Genomic DNA, 18902 nt, shown 5'->3' with positions numbered 1-18902 from the left:
AATTTCTTCTCTGTGCAGAGGACGTACATCTTCACCTTCCTGCTCAGCTCTCGCCTCTTCCTCCACCCGTACGAGCTCATGTCCAGGGTGTGTCACCTGTGTATGGAGCAGCAGCGACCCGGCGACCCCCAAGCTGACAAGGTACGCAGGATACGTTCTTCTAGTTCCTTGTTTTCCCACCTAGATTTGGTTCTTCCTGGTTTTTCATGTTGTGTTTATCTCGCATTTTTCAGATGAGAGTCAGGAAGAATGCCCCCAAGATCCTCCAGCTCCTGACCGAGTGGACGGAAACCTTCCCGTACGACTTCAGGGACGAGAGGATGATGCGCAGCCTGAAGGAGCTGACCCACCGACTGGCCAGCGGGGACGAGGTCGGTTCACTCGTTTATTTCTTCGTGCTTTCCCTCTAAATTAATGTCACAGGAAGTCCATGCAGTCCATGTTTTGTAGCCTGCACGTGCTGCAAAGCTACGGACTCAGGCCGATTTTTGCCGATAGCGGCAGAGGGAGGTGGACGGGGCTTCTCTGGCAACAAAGCCGCTTTTCAGGCCGGCTGAGCCGAGAGAAAAGCCCCATTGTTGAAGGGATAGGTGGCTTTTTCTGTGAATCCCTCCGGTGCTCCGTCCGAGGCAGCATTTGGATTGTTCCCCTGCTGCCGAGCTGAACGTCACCGGCTTAGCGTCTTTGCGCTGTTTGGATAACAGAGTTTTTTTTATCAGGGTGGATCTGTTTGTGTCCCGTCGCTGCTCAAAGCGAACTTTAGCAGAGCAGGTTGCATTCGGCTGATAAAGAATTCAACAGAGAAGTCGGAGGGTAGAAAAAGTTTATCTTCCTGTTTTCTTGCTCTAATTGAGTGAGCTTGGCGTTTTATAAAATTATCTTTCCAGATGAAAGAGTCTTTTCTTTGGTCTCCTGACAAATGATTTGGTCAGTCATCACGAATCCTGATGTTTCCACGTGTTTCTGTCTGCTGAGTGGTTTTATCTGTTTATTTGTCTTGGGTTGGTGTTAATGAAAACTGCCCCCACCTCTCAAGACAAGAGAGGGGGGGTGGCCAGTGTTTTATATGTTGTGCATGACTCATCAAAGGGACGAGCACGAGTATTGATCCTGAGTTAATCTAGAAATCAATACGTTTCTCACTTGGACACATTTACAGCTCCCAACATCTGCAACCCCCCACATAACACACACCTTCACACCTACAGTACAGAAATGCTTTGTTTTGATGGTCACACAAACATCTCAGGATTTCCACCTTAAATCGCTGCAGTTGGCATTAAACGTCCAAAGTTCACGGTTGAACTGAAGGAAACAAAAAGCTCTTTATCTGAATCTCAGGTACTTTCCACTGCTCGTTGGTGACATCATGCTTTCTCCTTTAAAAATAAAACGAGTTAATCCAAATGATTGAAAAACAACAGGTATTAATTCTTCTATCTAATGAACGTCTACACTATCAGGTGAAGTGTTTAAAGTGTCGGGCCTCCAGGTTCTCACTGAGATTAAAGTCAGATTATAATAAAAGTGTCTTAAAATCCTTCATGACATAGAGCGTCTGAATGCAAGAGAAACTGAACTGCGGTCAGATTGTGTAACCACTTTAACTTTTGCTTTCAATTTCTTATAATTCCCCGTCTTCTGCTTCTAGTGTCCCGACAGTTAGGATGATGGAATATCACGACTTCCCCTTTGTCCTTCATCGTTTGTGTAACGTGCTCGAACTTGTATTAGCACATTTTGATCTATGGCATTGATACAAAAGTCCCTTTCAGTGAATAGACAAATGTAATAAAAACTTAATTCACAGTTTGTCCTGTGTGGACAAAGAAACCCTTTGCCGTGATTAGACGCCCTCCAGATGTGCTGCGTTACCGTGGAAACCACTGTGCTCATGATTAGCACAGCGTGACCAAGAAATGCTCTTTCAGATGAATAGTTCTCAGGGACGCTTGAGGTTGTTTGTTCATACGTGTGAGACCACGTTGACCCCCGACTGTACATTGTTTATTCTTGTAGATTAAATCTGCACAAATGGTGTTTTTTCGAAGAAGTGTAAACACACAGGCCACTGACATCAGCACGAGTGATTTACATTTGTGTTTTTCACAGATTTAAAAAACAAAACGCATTAAAAAAAAAACCCTGAGCGACTCTGGAGTTAAAGAGTTGAGCTGCTGATTCTTCGGAGCGTTTGAACCGCAGCTCTCTGGGAAACGGGTTCCAGTCCAAAATAGATGTCCCCCCGAACATCTGGTCAGAGACGTGTCCAAAACCACACTCAAAACATTCCAGGACCTTGATCTCTGTAGTAAGACTGTCATTATGGATGTGGTTGGATATATAGGGAAGCGGCAGCGGAGAAGAAAACAAGCACTGATCTTCATCTGACCTCAGTTAGCGGCGCAGAGTTCTTGCTTTTCTTCAAATTTGTGCAGTAAATACAGATGGTTCACAAAGTATAAGACAGACGTTCTCAGACTGAGACGACTCTTTTATAACGAAGGGCCACTGTACGTTTATAGTCGGAAAATCAATATCTGCACGTCAGTTGATTCCAGAGGAGCTGATATCCTAACTGTTAAAATACAGACTTTAAAACGATCGACTGAACTCTTGACTTTTCTGGATAACGTGACCTGGATGTGACGTCGTACGGTGGGAAGGTATTTCTGTCCCTTCCTGACTTGGCAGCACGGACGTGCCTGCAGATACAATCATTCCCGCCCAGTGCACCTTTTACTATCTGTTCATTAGTGCTGCTCGGCCGAGCTGCTAAAAACAGTCCTGCCCTCACGTGGGTCAGGTGGTGCTCCACAGGCAACGACACGACCCAGCCAAGGAAAACAGGACCTCCGGTGAGTCGATGGCGTGAAGCGACTACGCGCTCGGTTGCGGTGACTTGTACTGAGCGGCCGGCTGCCACCTCAGGATCACTGCCAGGTTCTCCAGCACAGGGAACAGCACGCCCCCGCCAGGCGCCATCATTCGTAACGTCGGATAGTTATGATGAGAAATGTCGTCTCCGAGATCTGAGACTATATTTGTCCGACCCCGGCCTGTCCTCTGTGTGCAGTGTGGACAGAAGCCGCGGCAGATGGTTGAATCTGAAGTGGCAACTGAAGCGATTTTCACTGGTGGCGTGTCCCACTGTCGTCCAACTGGGCAGGAGTGTGGTCAAGCGTCAGCTGAGGGTTCACAGTGTTTACCACTGACGTCACTGGGACTGGGTGGAGGTATTCCATGAAGCGCTGCAGCCAATGATCAGATTTCATGTTTTTCTTGTTATTAACACTTTAATAGTAATAGAAATAATAATGTGATTTGACCACAGACAGGTTCAGAACGAGCACGAGTAGATTTAAAGGGAGAAAAGTTCTAGACGTGTACAAGCAACTCTACAAAACAGTTCCTGTTTGAGTCCAGCAGCCGTGGGATCAAGAGCTGGTTCATTTCCAGAAAAGTAATTAACAATCTTGCTTAATAATTTATTTATCAAGCAACAAATACCAATACAATATGATGAAGTGGGGTGAAGTGGGGTTTTTATTTAATATCTTTGGGTTCTTGACTTTCAGTTGAACAGACGAGTGTTTTTAATTCATCATCTTTTAATCGTCATTTCCGGCCTATTTTTGACATTTCACCAATGACAACATGAGTTGTTTAACTGCAGAAAATAACCGATAATGAAAAATATGATTAGTCGCCGGCTTTAGCAGCGTCACCACCTTCCTAAAGGAGCATTGATCATTTGAATATATTATTTCCTCCCTTGTTGTCGGTCCGTCTCCACTTGCACTGCGAAATGAAAACCTCATTTCTCTCTACAACTTCATTGTCTCTGCCTCTGTCCTGTGCTCCTGCAATCATCCCTCACCAAAAAGTGCAATATCCACACGGCTGCAATTGATTGGCTGACTTTTCGAATGTGTGTGTGCGTGTGTGTGTGTGTGTGTGTGTGCGTGTGTCATCACACTTGTAACGGCCACATCACCGACAGGCAGACGCATTAGTCACGCCCCTGGAAGTGAATTTCAGAGACGTTGCCGCCCCGGCCGTTTCCAGCTGAGCGATGAGAGTCTGCTCATTTTTCCCAGAGAAGCCGAGCGCCTCCACCGAGAACTCACGTTTGATTTCCTCGGCTCGGGGCCTCAACCTCCATTACAATACTGGTTGTGTTTCTTTTCACCCCGTTGAACCTGATTCCTGTTTGTAAAACCCAGATTCTGGAGGCTGAACTGGCAGAAAGTCCAGAGAGAAGGGATGTGGTCGCAAGAAAAAGGGGCCTCGGCTCCTCCGATTTCTTGGACCGCTCGTAGCGGCGTTACGAAAGACTCCGTGCCCTGGATCCTCCGCACTTACACAACAACACACAGTCTGCCACACGTACACAGAATCAAACACACATGTCTGTCCTCCTGTCCTCTGGAGACCCACTTACGCAACTTCTGTGCTAAACTGTGTCAGCAAGGGAACAATTATCTAATCGTGGCCTGGTCTGAGTCAGGGGAATGTTCCAAGCTCTCGACCTCTCGACCCCTGAGGCCAGGAAGTCAAGAGCCCGTCCTCCTCAGCCCCTGCTGAGCTGAGAGGCCGTAACGAGCGCGACATAGCGAGTGACCCTCCCGGTGTGTGACCGAGAGGATGCTGCTGCGAGCAGGCATCAGTTATTTCTGCTGACACGGGGATAGCGCGGCTGTTGTAGTTTCCACTGAGGTTGTCAACGATCCAGAGTTCCCAGTTGATTCTGAGATAAACTAAACTACTTAAAGCTGCCAAACATTGTGTTTTTATCTAATTCTCTTCTCGTCTCCGTCCCTCCCTCAGGTGTACAGGAAGGCGGTTGGGCAGATGAGCCAGGGCCTGATCAGGAGGTTGACGGTGCTCAGCCAGTACGAGGAGGCGCTGGTCAAGATCAACGCCACGGCGGCCGAGCGGCTGACGGCTCTGAAAGCGAAGCCGCAGGCGTCCATCCAGAGAGACATGCTGTCCATCTGCAACGACCCCTTCACTGTGGCCCAGCAGCTCACGCACATAGAACTGGTGAGGACCACCTACGTCTCTTTTACTCCAGGACGGTTCCCATCGATCATCTGTTTAAACCATTGCACCGTATCCATCATTCGCTGTGGCACATCAAACCAGATTAAGATGTAAATGTTGTCTTCCAACGAACAATGTGAAATCCTGTCAGGGACTCGCACTCGTGTCGGCTCAGAGAGAAAGAGCCAATCGATCTGCAGCGGAGAACGTGTGAGGGAGGGATGGATTAGAAACCCGCTGCTCGTACAGCTGACACAACACAGCATTGATTTTAAACTGTGGTGTTTGACCACAGCTTTATTCTCATTAGGTGTCACTTTGCACAATTCAAAGGCTGAAGGTTCTTGTTTCTTAAGGAGACTCGACCCAAACATTCACTGTGTTCATTTTCCTTTTTCAGGAGAGACTGAGTTACATCGGACCTGAAGAATTCGTCCAGGCCTTCGTCCAGAAAGATCCTCTCGACAATGATAAGGTAACGTCTGCACGCTTCTCTGAGACAATAATAACACACACACGCACACACAGTGATTATGCAACAATTTATTTTGGCTGAAATCCTGAGGCAGACCTGATTCTTCCGTGTCTGTGGGTTAGAAATGAGACGGCCTAGTTTCTCCTGCAGACGGATGTTAGGTTTATACAACACGGGCTGCACGGGTCACAGCGAGGGCAGGTGATTTCCAGACTGTGTGCAGCGGGTATTTTGTCTGCCGCTACACACACACACACACGCACACATGCAGACACACACATTCAGAAAGATACACCCGGCCACACCTCACTGACAATTTTCCTCAAATCATCCCAATGTCTGGATTAGATGGGCATGCATGCACCTTATCGCCTAGCAACCGCTGGTGCCCAGGGTTTGTTTTGGGAAGGGGTGTGTGTGTGTGTGTGGGTCTGGCAGTGGGTCCTTTTGTCTGGCGTTCGGCTGCTAGGCAACAGCTCATTTTTGGAAGCCAGGTGATGGGGGGGTTAAGACGGCCTTTGTGCCTCAGGCTCGCCTCTCTCTTACCCCGACGAGTGTGTGTGTGTGTGTGTGTGTGTGTGTGTGTGTGTGTGTGTGTGTGTGTGTGTGTGTGTGTGTGTGTGTGTGTGTGTGTGTGTGTGTGTGTGTGTGTGTGTGTGTGTGTGTCCACTGGCGGGAGGCACGACATGGGGGAGCGTGGCGTAAGGCCAAAGGAATGTGTGGAATTAGATCCAGAAGAACCCAAACAAAGGAGCAGCATGAATAATGAGACGGACACTGACCACTACAGAGTGAAGTTGACTGTGATTGGCTCCATGAAGCCGGGAGTTTATTTCTTTATCGCAAATATCTGCGTTTAATTCACCAGTTCAGCTCTTATCATGTTTTGCTGTTGTCTCATTAAGATCCTGTTGTTGTTTTTGCAGAGTTGCTTCAGCGATCACAAGAAGGCCAGCAACCTGGAGGCGTACGTGGAATGGTTCAACAGACTCAGTTACCTGGTGGCCACAGAAATCTGCATGGTGAGTAACGAAGGGTCACTTCTCGCTGCTTCTGGAGGCGAACAGGCTCCGACTGCAGATTGTTTAGTTTAGGAAATGTCAGAAAACAGTTAAAAACTCAAAGATATTGAGTTTAAAATGAGGAAAACCCGTTGGATCTTACATTTGAAAGCCTGGAAACTCAATTTGGTGTCAATGAAAAGCCACAATGAGTCCAGACTTGATGGAATCAGTCATGTAAATAAAAGACGTTTCTATTTTGTTAACAGCCCGTGAAGAAGAAGCACCGAGCTCGAGTCATCGAGTTCTTCATCGACGTGGCGCGGGAATGTTTCAACATCGGCAACTTCAACTCCCTCATGGCGATCATCTGTGAGTTTGTGTTTTCATATCGTCAGTTGAGAACAAAATGTCACTGATTTGTGAGAAAAACATTCATTTGCACCGATGGGCGTCACATTCCTCCCTCGTTCCCTCTGATCCACCCTCTGCTGCTCTGGGGCCGTTTCTTAAAGTCATTACTGAGTCCGATCAGCGTAGTAAATGTTGTTGTTCAGTGGCAGTTTGGTGCAGATGTTATCTCCCCCTGCAGCACGGACCTCTCACGGCTTCGGTCTCAGTTCAGTAACTTACTCCAGCCTCATGATATGAGTGAGAGTCGTCAGCTGAGCGGCGGTGATGCAGATAATTGGCTCGATAGAATCTCGGTCCGATTTGGGAAACAACTTTCTGTTCGTTCGGCTGCAAAGTATTTCCAGCAGAACGTTTGTGTGCGTTTGTACAGAAGCTGCAGAGAATCATGGGTAGTTTGTTAAAGCTCGATCCAGGTTAGATACGAATGTCCGAGGCCTAGAGCATCGTCAGGGATCTCTGTGTCCAGGGGGCAGCTGGCAGAGGACGCAGAACGACCCCGTCCAGGCAGATGGTCAGCACTGACCAGAGTCCGTGTGCGGGGGAGGCAGGGGCAGGGGGCAGAGTGGGAGGATGGGACGGTGATGATGAGAGTGGAGGATATTCGAGCGTCCAGCTGTCCTTCGTCTTTCTCCCCCGAGACAGAGAGAGAGAGAAAACAGCCGCAGGCAAAGCTCTCTCCCCCGGCCTCGTCTCCAGGGAACCAAAGGGTTAGTTCACTCAAATAATGAAAAGCTAATTTTACTTAATTATCTTAAAGACGCGGATTTTGTTTTGTAAAAAGAGATAAATGTGTCCTCAGAATTTGGGGAATGCAAAACGTTTGAGAAAGCCCTTGTCTTCCACCTTGTTGGAATCTGTTCAGTAGTTTTACCGTAATCCTGACAAACAAGTCATAAAACCAAACGTAGCCTGATATCACTTCACATCTCTTTGTGTAGTTCGGGTGAAATGATCCTTTAAACACAAACAATGTGAACAGTGTGTTTTATAAAGAGGAGGACGGCTCACACCTGTCCTCACACACACTCGTGTCTTTGTGCGTCTGGAGAGGACGTGCTCGGTCACACTCGCTCGTGGTCGGGACTCAGGGTTTTCGTTTTGTCCCGGCGGCGTTCGAGGTTCACGTGAAACCCAGAAACCGTCTCCTGGGAAGTGCAGCGAGTTCGGGGACAGAATGAGGCTCTGGTTGGTTTTAGTGGTTTATGTTTCTTGTGTCTACAGAAACAAAAACTGAGCTCCATTGTTTACTGCAGGTTTGTGTTGTGGTTCTGCTCTGATGGCGACACACACACACACACACACAGAGGATTACCATATGGGAAGCATAGGGCTGGCAGGGGAAACGAGGCGTGTGTTAACTCCATTGTTCCTGCGGCCTTTTGCCTCGCTGCATCAGAAGAAACAACAGGAGGAAGAAAGAAAAAGGGGGATGGCTGACATGTCATGGGAGAAAGAGTGGAAGAGGGGGAGGTGTGTGTGTCTGTCTGGCTCAATGGGAAAATGCCATGTGTTAATGCTGTGGTGTTTGGGTGTTAGCTGTGATGTGTGATATCTCTCTCATTGTTGTTGTTTGTTGTGTGTGTGTGTGTGTCCATCCTGCAGCTGGGATGAACATGAGTCCTGTGTCTCGGCTGAAGAAAACCTGGAGTAAAGTCAAGACGGCAAAGTTCGACATCTTAGAGGTAAGACGTCTCACACGTCACCGCGCTGCTCCTCAATCAAATCTAATCAAATATACTTTATTGAAATTCTTCTTCAACAGTACATTGCACAACAAAAAAACACAAAACACTACACAAGGACACATCGTGTGAGACCCAGAATAATAATGCCGAATAAAAGTGAGTTAAAAATATTGCATCTGCCCTAAAAACACTTCAAATGATAAAACACTAAAAGGATAGAAACTAAAAACCTAAAAAACCTAAAAACCAAAGTGTAAAATGTGACAAGCAAAGTCCAAATGTTATATATATATATTTATATTAAGGTTATACTAAATTTATAATTTGCTGCGTTGGCTATTTGATCTTGTTCTTCTGCTACTGGTTTAGTCGTTTAGATATTAGATATTTAAACTTTGGTTCTATTAAAGTGTAATTAATCATCTGCTTTTCCTGTATCATGTCAAATTCAATAATAGAAAAGTAAGAAGGAATGTAGGAAATGTTCTCAGTGGTCGGACAAGCAGCTTGAAAACTTTTAACAGAACAAACAAAGAAAGACATCAACTGTATTAATATTTGTTTCAACCCTATCACATCTGTATTGAGTTTGACCGACTTGTAGAAACGTCCTTGTTCAGCAGCAGCGTGTCGACAGCTCCCTGCTCCCTCACATCCACTCGTCTCTCAGCTGCTCCGCACATCTGGGTTCATTCGTCGAGTTCTGACCGAAGCTTCACGTAACTCAAACCGACTCTGGTGTTTTTTTTTCCTCCTCTCAGCATCAGATGGATCCTTCCAGCAATTTCTACAACTACAGAACGTCTCTGAGAGGAGCCACGCAGAGATCCATCACCGCCAACAGCAGCCGGGAGAAGGTGAGGCCAGAGACGATATAATATAATCTCAATCTCTTTAAACTGGCTCATTTGTGGTTCAGCTCATATCTGAACTCTCTGTGCTGGGAGGAACCAAAGAGGGAGAATTAAAATGTACAATTTAAAGACCAGTTTGTTAACTTAAGGTTGAAATTCCAGTAAAACACCAAACAGCAGAGGATCGTGGAGGATTCGGATGAACGAGTCTCTGCAGCCGAGCGACTTTAAGCTGATTACAGTTCTGTAAAGAGTTGAGATGTTTATCTCCGTGTGTAGTTCAACAGCAAACATGAAGGAAAACGGTTGAAGTCGAGTCAAAGCAGAAAAACAAACCACAGCGCTTCCGCTTGTTGTGTCTCGTTAGCGCCTGGACGCCGCGTTCCCATCGAGCTTCAACATCAGCGGCGTCCTCAGAGGACCTGGACGCCGGACAGAGGTTACGTAACAGTGCAGCGCTCCGAGGGGACAGTTATAAATGGGTCAAGATCTGACGAGGGTCTTGGTTTTTCCTCCTCATCAAAACACGCTGTGAAGGAAAGAGAAAACATGGTCGCCTGCCAGATCACATAGCGTTCCCGGCTGCCTCTCGGGTTCCCCCGCCCTGCCCGAGTCCGTGCCAGCGCCGAGCTCGTGGGCCGCCAGGCGTTAGTGGTTATCCTCCCCTCACGTCATCACATGTTGAATCAGAGTTTTATGGAAACACAGTGTACTGTCAGTACGTGTCTGGCTCCCGGAGGTTGTTTTCTGCAGCTCAGAAATGCAAACAGACAAGAGGTCGGGGTCATGAAACGGAAAGTTCCCAAGAAGTCTGGTATGTTCTTGCCCCTGTGACCTCTGCTCTTCGGCGGGGGCGGGGGAGGGGGACGTCCACTCGGCTGTTGAACTTGTCAACAAAGACAAAGCTCGTGGTTTGTTTTGATCAAAGATTGAAATGATCTGAACGTTGCTCAACAGATGATTTACAGCAGAATTCACGTTATATATCCAGTTAAATCACACGTTCTGCTCCTAAAGCTTGTTTTAATCAGACCTGGATGATAAGTGAGACATTTCTTTACCAAAATAAGAAGGAATAAAAATAGGAATGCAGAGAATAATCAAAAAAACAGCTGATAAACAGTAACAAGCATGAAATAAATCTAATAAATCCCGACTCTGGCTCCAGGGCCTCGACTCTCTCTGTGTCCAGCTGTGAAAACGACTTCCTCTCTGCTACAGACGTGTGTTCATACATGACCGCAGCCTTCAGACCTACAGACACGACCCAACAACATCCTGCTCCTGCAGAACCGTCACCAGACATGATGTCCAGAACTTTGATAAGAAGTCGTCAGCGGCACCTCAAGCTTTGTTTGTTTTGAAAGACTCTTTGAAAGAGTTTAACACCAACACAGAAGTGGCAACACAACTCTCCTAAGACATTTAATTTGTATCTTATAAAATTGTCAGTTTTGCAGTTTAACCATAAACTTTATTTGGAATAATTACAAATAACAAGAACTTAAACACCACTATATATTACGAGCTTGAATTAAGAAATCTTTTAGGCTGCATGCGCCCTGGAAAACATCAGACTCGGGTTCGAACACAAAAAACTGAATTCCCGTCGGACTCGGACATCAAACCGTGGCCCAACTCTACAATGAACCCAGATCTCAGTCTGCTGCGTGTTTCCACTTTGAAAAGCTCCAGTGCCATTAATGTTTGATAATGTTTGGCGGCGGGGGGGTTGTGTGTTGGGACGGTCTGGAAACAGGTCACAGCATCAAAAAACAAGTCAAAGCAAAAACCAGCTCTGGTCCCGATGGTTAGTTTTCTACCAGTAAAGAAGAAACATCCCAACACACACACACACAACGACCTGACGTCTCACTTCTCTATGGTTGATCGGAGGAATTTGTCTCGGGAAACTTTTGGGTACTTTCTTTATAAACACGCTGCTACACGTCTGCTCGCTGGTTTATTTTCATTTTGTCATAGATCCTCTTTTGAATCGATATTTACAAAGATCTCACACACACAGTGTCTTTGGGGGAAATCCCCTTCACATCTTCTCAGTGAAATTAAATCTCTCTCACTTTCTGTTTTCCTCGCAGATCGTCATCCCTTTCTTCAGCCTGCTCATTAAAGACATCTACTTCCTGAACGAGGGATGTGCCAACAGGCTGCAGAACGGCCGCATCAACTTTGAGGTGAGCTGAGTTTTAAATTCCCCACTGGGGGTTTCCCCCGGGCAACAGTTACACCCCCGACGGCTTGGGTCAGAAACCGTCACCGCGCGAGGCGACGGATTCGATTATTTCCACTTCCCCAAAGAGTGTTGAGAAAGAAGAAGTAAAGTGTGTAAAGTTCAGCTGCGTTTCCATGGAGCAAAAACACCCTGAACGCTCATGAGTGTTTCCACTCTACTCACAGCTTCTCTGATTCAGACTCTATTTTTAAATCTTAATTTTATCTTGGGAAACTCTGCTGAAGTCTTTTTCTGTCGATGACGCTCGTACACATGAACAGATTAACACCTCGGAGCAGCTGAGCGACCACCGCCAGCCGTACAAGGTTAAATACCTTGCTCAAAGGCAGCGCGGGGACTGGGTTGTATTCGGAACACGGAGTAAAGTAGTGACAGTGAACTGTGGGATTCAGGCCACGTGGGTGGTTCACGTGTTAGCTCCTTGCTCACCTTTGTCCATTTGCCGTTTCATTTCAGAAATTCTGGGAACTCGCCAAACAAGTGAGTGAATTCATGGCCTGGAAGAAAGTGGAGTGTCCGTTTGAGAAGGACCGTAAGATCCTGCAGTACCTGCTGACGGCTCCGGTGCTGCCTGAGGACGGTGAGTGTGTTAACGGGTGAATCAAGGTCGTCTGCTCCAGAATTTCATGGAGATCGGTTCAGTAGTTTTTACTTGATCCTGCAAACAAACAAACAAACAAACAAACAAACAAACACAGATGAAAACGTAACCATTGTCCTCCACAACCTCATCGGTGGGGGACAATGAATGAATGAATGATGAAGAACCTTTGTGCAAAATCACAATCACATGATATTTCATGTCAGGAATCTGTCACATTTTCAAAAAATCATTTTTTAGAAGAGTAATGCTTATTGATTTTCTTTTTCTTCTGTTGGCAGCTTTGTATCTGGCATCGTACGAGAGCGAAGGTCCTGAGAACCACATGGAGAAGGACAGATGGAAGTCTCTGAGGTGTGTATGAACACACACAAAGACACACAAAGACACACAAAGACACACAAAGACATACAGAGACACACAGACACACCCTCAGGGGTTTTTGATTCTTTCAGTCTCGACTGTCACCCCACATCACTTCCTGCCTCCCCACTGACCAGCCTCACCGGAGGGATGTAGGTCACACACTGACCTGCACACTGTTCAATAAATACATTAAACACACACACACACACACACACACACACACACACACACACACTCATTATTCCTGGTCACACCATCGCTTGCGTAGACAAATGCAAAGGACATCAGTCATTTTCACACAATTATATCGTCTCACACACACACACAATGCACCATACACCCTCCTCACACAGCACTGGGTGTGTGTCTGTGTGTGTGTGTGTGTGTGTGTGTGTGTGTGTGTGTGTGTGTCTTGTTCCCTCCACCCGGCTGATGAAAGCCCAGGAGAGCTGACAGAGGGATATTTCCTCGCTGCAGCATCACACACTGAAGTTAAATGAACACAAACTGAATCAGGGACGTCAGGTTTCTCCTGAGACACGAGTGCAGATCTCAGTGACTCACGATCAAATCTCTGCCATTAAACAAAGATTAAACTTTAAAATACATGAAGATTCATAACCGAGCAAACACACAAACCTAAATTTGTATTAACGTTGGTAAAGATCATTTTCTCTGGTTCGCAATTAAAACAAGAAAACAGTCCAGCTCAGTAATAATCCCACGTTTTCACAAATGTTTTTATTTTCTATTTATCTTATTTTATGAATTGCTATTTGATAAATAAATATTAATTCATGACTCCCTGAAAACATTGGAAAACCTTTAGTTGGGGTTTGTACCAGAAGCTGTTAATTCTGTACGAAGACAAGATCGTCAAATAATGTGCGATTTAAAGATATTTTTAAAAGTTAATAGTTAATAGTTAGATTTTTCCTTTAGGGAGTTGGTGGAGACCAAAACTGAGCTAAAACAGGATGAAAATGGGAAAAACATACAAACGCTCTGTTGTTATTTGTTTAGAACAGTTTGTAAATAAATAAAATTCACAACAAGATACTTACATGTCTGTAAGCTTGATGTAGAAGTCTGCCCCCTAGTGGCCAAAAATAGTCAGATTAATGCGAGCCAGTATCCATGGACGTGATCACGTGGCTGAACGCTGCCAAAAAGTGACCCCCACACACATGAATCAGGTTTTGGCTCAGAACTGTGTGTGTGTGTGTGATGTCACGTTTCCTGACCGTCTGCCAGCTCAGCTTTCACTCCCGAGCCGCCTCTGCTTGCGACACGACCTGTCACTTTACTGCGGCCGAGCGGCGTCGGCAGAATGAGCCGAGAAACGGTTTCGAACGCGGCCTCAGGGGACGAGTGTCGCTCTGCACACGTCACCACGAGAGAAAACCCCTCTGAAGACAAACTGTTGCTGCAGCTGCACATCCTGCGTTTTAAAGGTTTATCAGTGTCAGAAAAACTAATTTGAGGAGGAGGGAAAAGACACATTTTCTACATCGGATATGATCCTATTTGAAAAAACACTAAGACCACGTGTTAAATGCTTTAATGGAGCAGCAAACAAACCAGAGGATTCAGTTTTGTCATCACTCTAACCCCAGTTTTCTTTGTCCTCCCCACAGATCCACTCTGCTAAGCAGGGTCTAAACCTCCAAGCTGAAGAAAACCAGTTGGAAGACAAACCCCCCGACAAGGAAGCCACCGCTCGCTCGGCGCCGCTGTTGTCCAAACCAAGTATTCCCGTATCGGAAAGGGGAAATGACAATCTCTACTCTGGCTGGCGAGGACGTTTTGTGTTCCCTCCGGCTTCAGATTTCTACCAAGCTCTGCTTTTCCTTACGCTCCTGCTCGTTTTTCATCTTTGTATGACTTTGTAGAGTCTTTTAAAAAAACAAACAAACAAGAGAAACACCCCAGACTGTCAGAATAAAAGCACGGGCAGGTGCTTGTTCTCGTCCGGGACATTGGACGCCGACGAACCTCCTGCGAGCGTCAACGGACTCGTTCCTCTGCCAGTTGTTTTCCACTGAAACTACAACGTTAGCCGCTGGTTGGCTAACGCTCTCTGGTTCCACAAGCCAGCACTCTGAACGGAGATCGAACCTGAACACACGAGTTCCTCACGAAGCCATGGTCTCTCGTTCCCGTCTCTTTCCTTTTGTACGAGCTTCTTTCCGCTACGTGTTCTTGAAGGTTTTGTTAAATGTGATGTTGTACGAGAAAAATGCACTGGCTGCGTTTTTTAAAAGATAGAACTGAGTTGTTTTGTGTGTGTGTTGTATAAAACTGTGTGATTCTTGAGCAGCATTTCTTGTGTCTTTGACCCACTTCAGCCTCAGTACGTTCCAGACAAAGTGTTTCTCTGACGGGGGAGCAGCATTTACAGGTCTATGTATCTAAATTAGATGCATATGGACACACTGCTCATATTAAAACATCTCGCTGAGACAGTTCTGCACCAAATGTCAGCTGTTTATAGATTTCTGCAGGATTTCTTGAGAAATTCACGAAATCATCATCTTGCAACGTTAAAGGAAGTTGTTAGAAAATTCCTGGATCCGCCTTTTTTATCCACATCTGTGCCAAACGTTCCCGGATTCTCACCCGACCGTTCCACCAAGTTTCAAGAGAATCATCCGAGTAGTTTTTTGCGTGAACCTGCTCAACGTTAAGGTCAAACAGCGATGAAACCTTCACCTCCTGTGCAGAGGAAACCTGGGGATCGAAGTCTTTGTTTGAAACGTACCGACGTCTTCGTCAGTGAACGTAAAAATGAAACGTAGTCTCGTGCGTTTTTCCTGCTGATCCTGATCGAGTGGGTGTTAAATGTCCCTCAGCTGCTGAGGACAGGAGTCAAGGGCCCCGTGTCCCTGCTCTACCTGCCTAATGTAGTCAACGAGTGTGGTTGTGCTGCCCCCTGGTGGTTCAGTCAGAACAGTGAATGGATTTGTGTGGTTGAATAATGTGAACCGAGGATTTCGTCTTTGTTTTTATTTCCCATGTCATCAGAGTCTAGTTTCCTCCCTGTTTTATTTATAACTCTGTGTAGTCACATTATGTCCTCATGCCAATACCATCATCTTATTTAATTTTGTACTAGGTACATAACCAGCTGAAGTAGTCTTCAGATATTGGCTTAATTATTATTATTATTATTATTATTTGTATTTTTTACACGTTCGTATGAGATTTATTTTTGGAGGCAGCAGCTCAGAGTATGAAGTTGAATGTGTTTGACTGACGTGAGCTTCGCCTTGACGGCTCCTCCCCCACCACAGAGTGCTGTTGTGTTTGTGTACATAATGTTTTACTCCCCCGATGTGTTCATCCATTTGTATTTGGACTGTTTGAATTGAATAGAGGAACCGTTTATAAATGAATTAGCTGTGTTGAAAAGAGAAAGTTAATAAAATAATGTTTAAAATGACAAAGTGACTGTTTCTGTTTGTTCTCTGCATTTGAAGTTACCCTCAAAGAATCACTTAAGAAGTTCTCTCAAACTTCTTCAGCGGAAAGTCGCGTCATCACAAAACCTAAGTGAAGTCGAGTTGAGACGATCGTCAAGAATTAAACTGTTAGAGGCTGAAAATCATATCAAGAAGTAAACAGCTTTCAAAATAAAAACTATAATTACTTGTATTTATAGTTGATTCAAGACAATTTATTTTCTTCTTAACGTGTTTATAAAATAAGCAGTTACCTGAACAAAATACAGGAGCTTTACCAATCTGGCTTTTAACCAACCACGGTAAAGAAACTGCAACAATGGCACTTTCCATTTGAGTATTATTGGATGTAAGCGTGACATTTTAACTTGAGGTGGGTTGGCTCATCCAATTGTTTCTTTTATCATCCTATAGGAAGTGATTATAGTTTTCATCTGGGGAATTTTACCTCCAAAAACCTTTTACCACATGTGGAGTTCCCCATGGGTCAATTTTAGAACCATTATGTTCGGCCAGGTTATTAAAAAACTAAAATGCACCATAACTATGCTGATGACACGCTGAGTCACGTTTTCAGCAAAGTGAAAAACATCTTTCATCCTGGAAACATTTTTATTCCAGGAGGACGATTAAAAACCTCAAGTTTAAGCTTTAAAAAATGTGCATCAATACAGTTAATGAATATTTTTTTGAATCATAATGTAAAACCCCTATGAAATTGTTTTGTACTAACCATTGTGATGTACATTTTTACACACACACACACACACACGCCGCAGACCTGTGAAGTCATGAAGTTGTGGACTCACCAGTTGTGAAGCTTCACAGATCAATTAAATTACAACGTCCAGGAAGTGTCTGCACAGAAATAATAAAACAGAAGATTAAAACTCTGGATCTAATGCGGAGCAATGACCCAGAAACTAAATGAAAATAAGCTTCAGTATAACTTGAAGAATATAAAAAAAAAGAACTTCTATAACAGCAGAAGTTAAGTTTCTCTTGAACTCTTTCTTTGTGGTTATGGATTGAGTTTTGTATAAAGTACAAAACCTTCTCAGTTAATATTTGAAGCAAAGAGGAGACAGAGGTCACGTGGAGAAACGTAATAAAAATACATATGTGGCTCCACCTAGTGGCCAAAGGGAGTTAAGACAACTGTAGAAGGCAGTAATGAATACTGTGGGTTAGGAATAGATGAATGAATGTACAAACATAAATTCACACATGTAAACTATGAAGGGTTAACTATGGCACAAGTAAAACAAATAAATAAAAGATGAATGTATGAAACAATTCTTACAGTTTGTGATTATAAAAAGGCATTTTCTGTATTTCTACAATTATTTATGTTTTTATAGATTTACATATTGCTCAATTTATTTATGTCTTTAATTATTTATCAAAGTCTATATTCATACATTAATTTATTCATTTATACATGTATCTGTCTATTTATGTATTTCCACATTTATTTATGCATTCATTTATTAAATTCTATATTCATTCATTGAGCCATTTATTTATGTATTTTACATTTGTTTATTTATTTATTGAAGAAATCCTACGTTCATTCATTTATTTATTTCTACATTTATTTCTTTATCTATTTCTTTGTTCCTACATTTATTTATAAATGTATTATGCATGTTTTTTCTGTATATCTGTGTCCATGTGTTAATTCAGGTCTACTCCCTCTGTCTTAAGTTGGCAGGTGAACAAGAATTCTGACTTTAGTTTGGTCCATGTCCCATCCACTAACAAGGAGGTTATGACAAACTGCAGCCAGCCACCAGGGGGCGATCAAGATGATTTGGCTTCACTTTTGGAGAGCTGTCATGTCGTCCATCTTTATTTACTGTCTGTGGTTTAAACCCACTGTTCAACCGAAAACATTACATTCTTCCAATCTGAACACGTTTCCTGCCACAGTTCCCTCGAGCAAGTGACCGAGGCTGTAGCTCCGCCCCCTGGTGAAGGTACGAGGTCGTCAGATCCGTCGCTGGCGCCTCTGATTCAGGTTCGAGCGCCAGTGGGTTTGTGCTGCAGTGGAATCAGCCCTGGACACCTGCCATCTTTGTTCGGAGTCGATGGAATCTGCTGCAGGCCTCAGACACACGCTGGGAAAACCAATTAATCGTTTTGTGGATGTGAAGGACGGACGCGTCTGATCCAGAATTCAACTCGTCGAAGTTGAAAAGCGAAGGCCCCACATGAACGTGTGAAATGTTTATCAACTGTTTTCCACCATTTTCCAGCTGTGAATGAAGCGTGTGGAGTCGAATGTGAAAGTCGGGACTTCTGGACTCTTGGATCACAGCACAGGAGCAGGATGTTGTTTTCTGTTGTTTTATACGTGTGAAGAATCGATCAGTTACTACACACACACACACACACACACACACACACACACACACACACACACACACACACACACCACCATCATAGTGGTGAGTAGATAATGAGTGAATTTTAGTTTTTGGGTGAACTATCTCTTTAAAAAGACTTTTGAGATGACATCACCTTTAAATAATGACACAAACACACACACAAACACACACACACACACACACACAAACACACACACAAACACACACACACACACACACACACACACACAGACAGACAGACACACGTGGCTCAGACCTGACCTGTCAATCATACCCGGGTCGCCGCGCGAGCGAGGGCGCGCGCACAGCCACAGGAGGAGGAGGAGGAGGAGAGGCGGCGCGAGCGCGGCGGAGT

At 44.8% G+C, this 18902-nt stretch overlaps 1 protein-coding gene across 2 annotated transcripts in view; it reads left to right on the top strand.

The window, feature by feature from the left end:
• Positions 1–15012, top strand: part of rasgef1ba (RasGEF domain family, member 1Ba) — a 74749-nt gene extending 59737 nt beyond the window's left edge. For both annotated transcript variants that reach the window (XM_035166724.2, XM_035166725.2), the window contains 12 exons: positions 19–141; positions 234–371; positions 4831–5046; positions 5447–5521; positions 6448–6543; positions 6792–6894; positions 8539–8618; positions 9383–9478; positions 11575–11670; positions 12186–12309; positions 12612–12684; positions 14334–15012. In XM_035166724.2, coding sequence (XP_035022615.1) covers positions 19–141; positions 234–371; positions 4831–5046; positions 5447–5521; positions 6448–6543; positions 6792–6894; positions 8539–8618; positions 9383–9478; positions 11575–11670; positions 12186–12309; positions 12612–12684; positions 14334–14358 — 1245 coding nt within the window. In that variant the 3' untranslated portion in view covers positions 14359–15012. The remainder of the gene's footprint in view (positions 1–18; positions 142–233; positions 372–4830; positions 5047–5446; positions 5522–6447; positions 6544–6791; positions 6895–8538; positions 8619–9382; positions 9479–11574; positions 11671–12185; positions 12310–12611; positions 12685–14333) is intronic.
• The last annotated feature ends 3890 nt before the right edge of the window (positions 15013–18902 follow it).

This window comes from Hippoglossus stenolepis, chromosome 9 (genome assembly GCF_022539355.2).
Source record: "Hippoglossus stenolepis isolate QCI-W04-F060 chromosome 9, HSTE1.2, whole genome shotgun sequence".
Lineage (NCBI taxonomy): Eukaryota > Metazoa > Chordata > Actinopteri > Pleuronectiformes > Pleuronectidae > Hippoglossus > Hippoglossus stenolepis.
The sequence above is the reverse complement of the archived record's forward strand: the minus strand, read 5'-3'. Positions and strand labels throughout refer to the sequence as shown.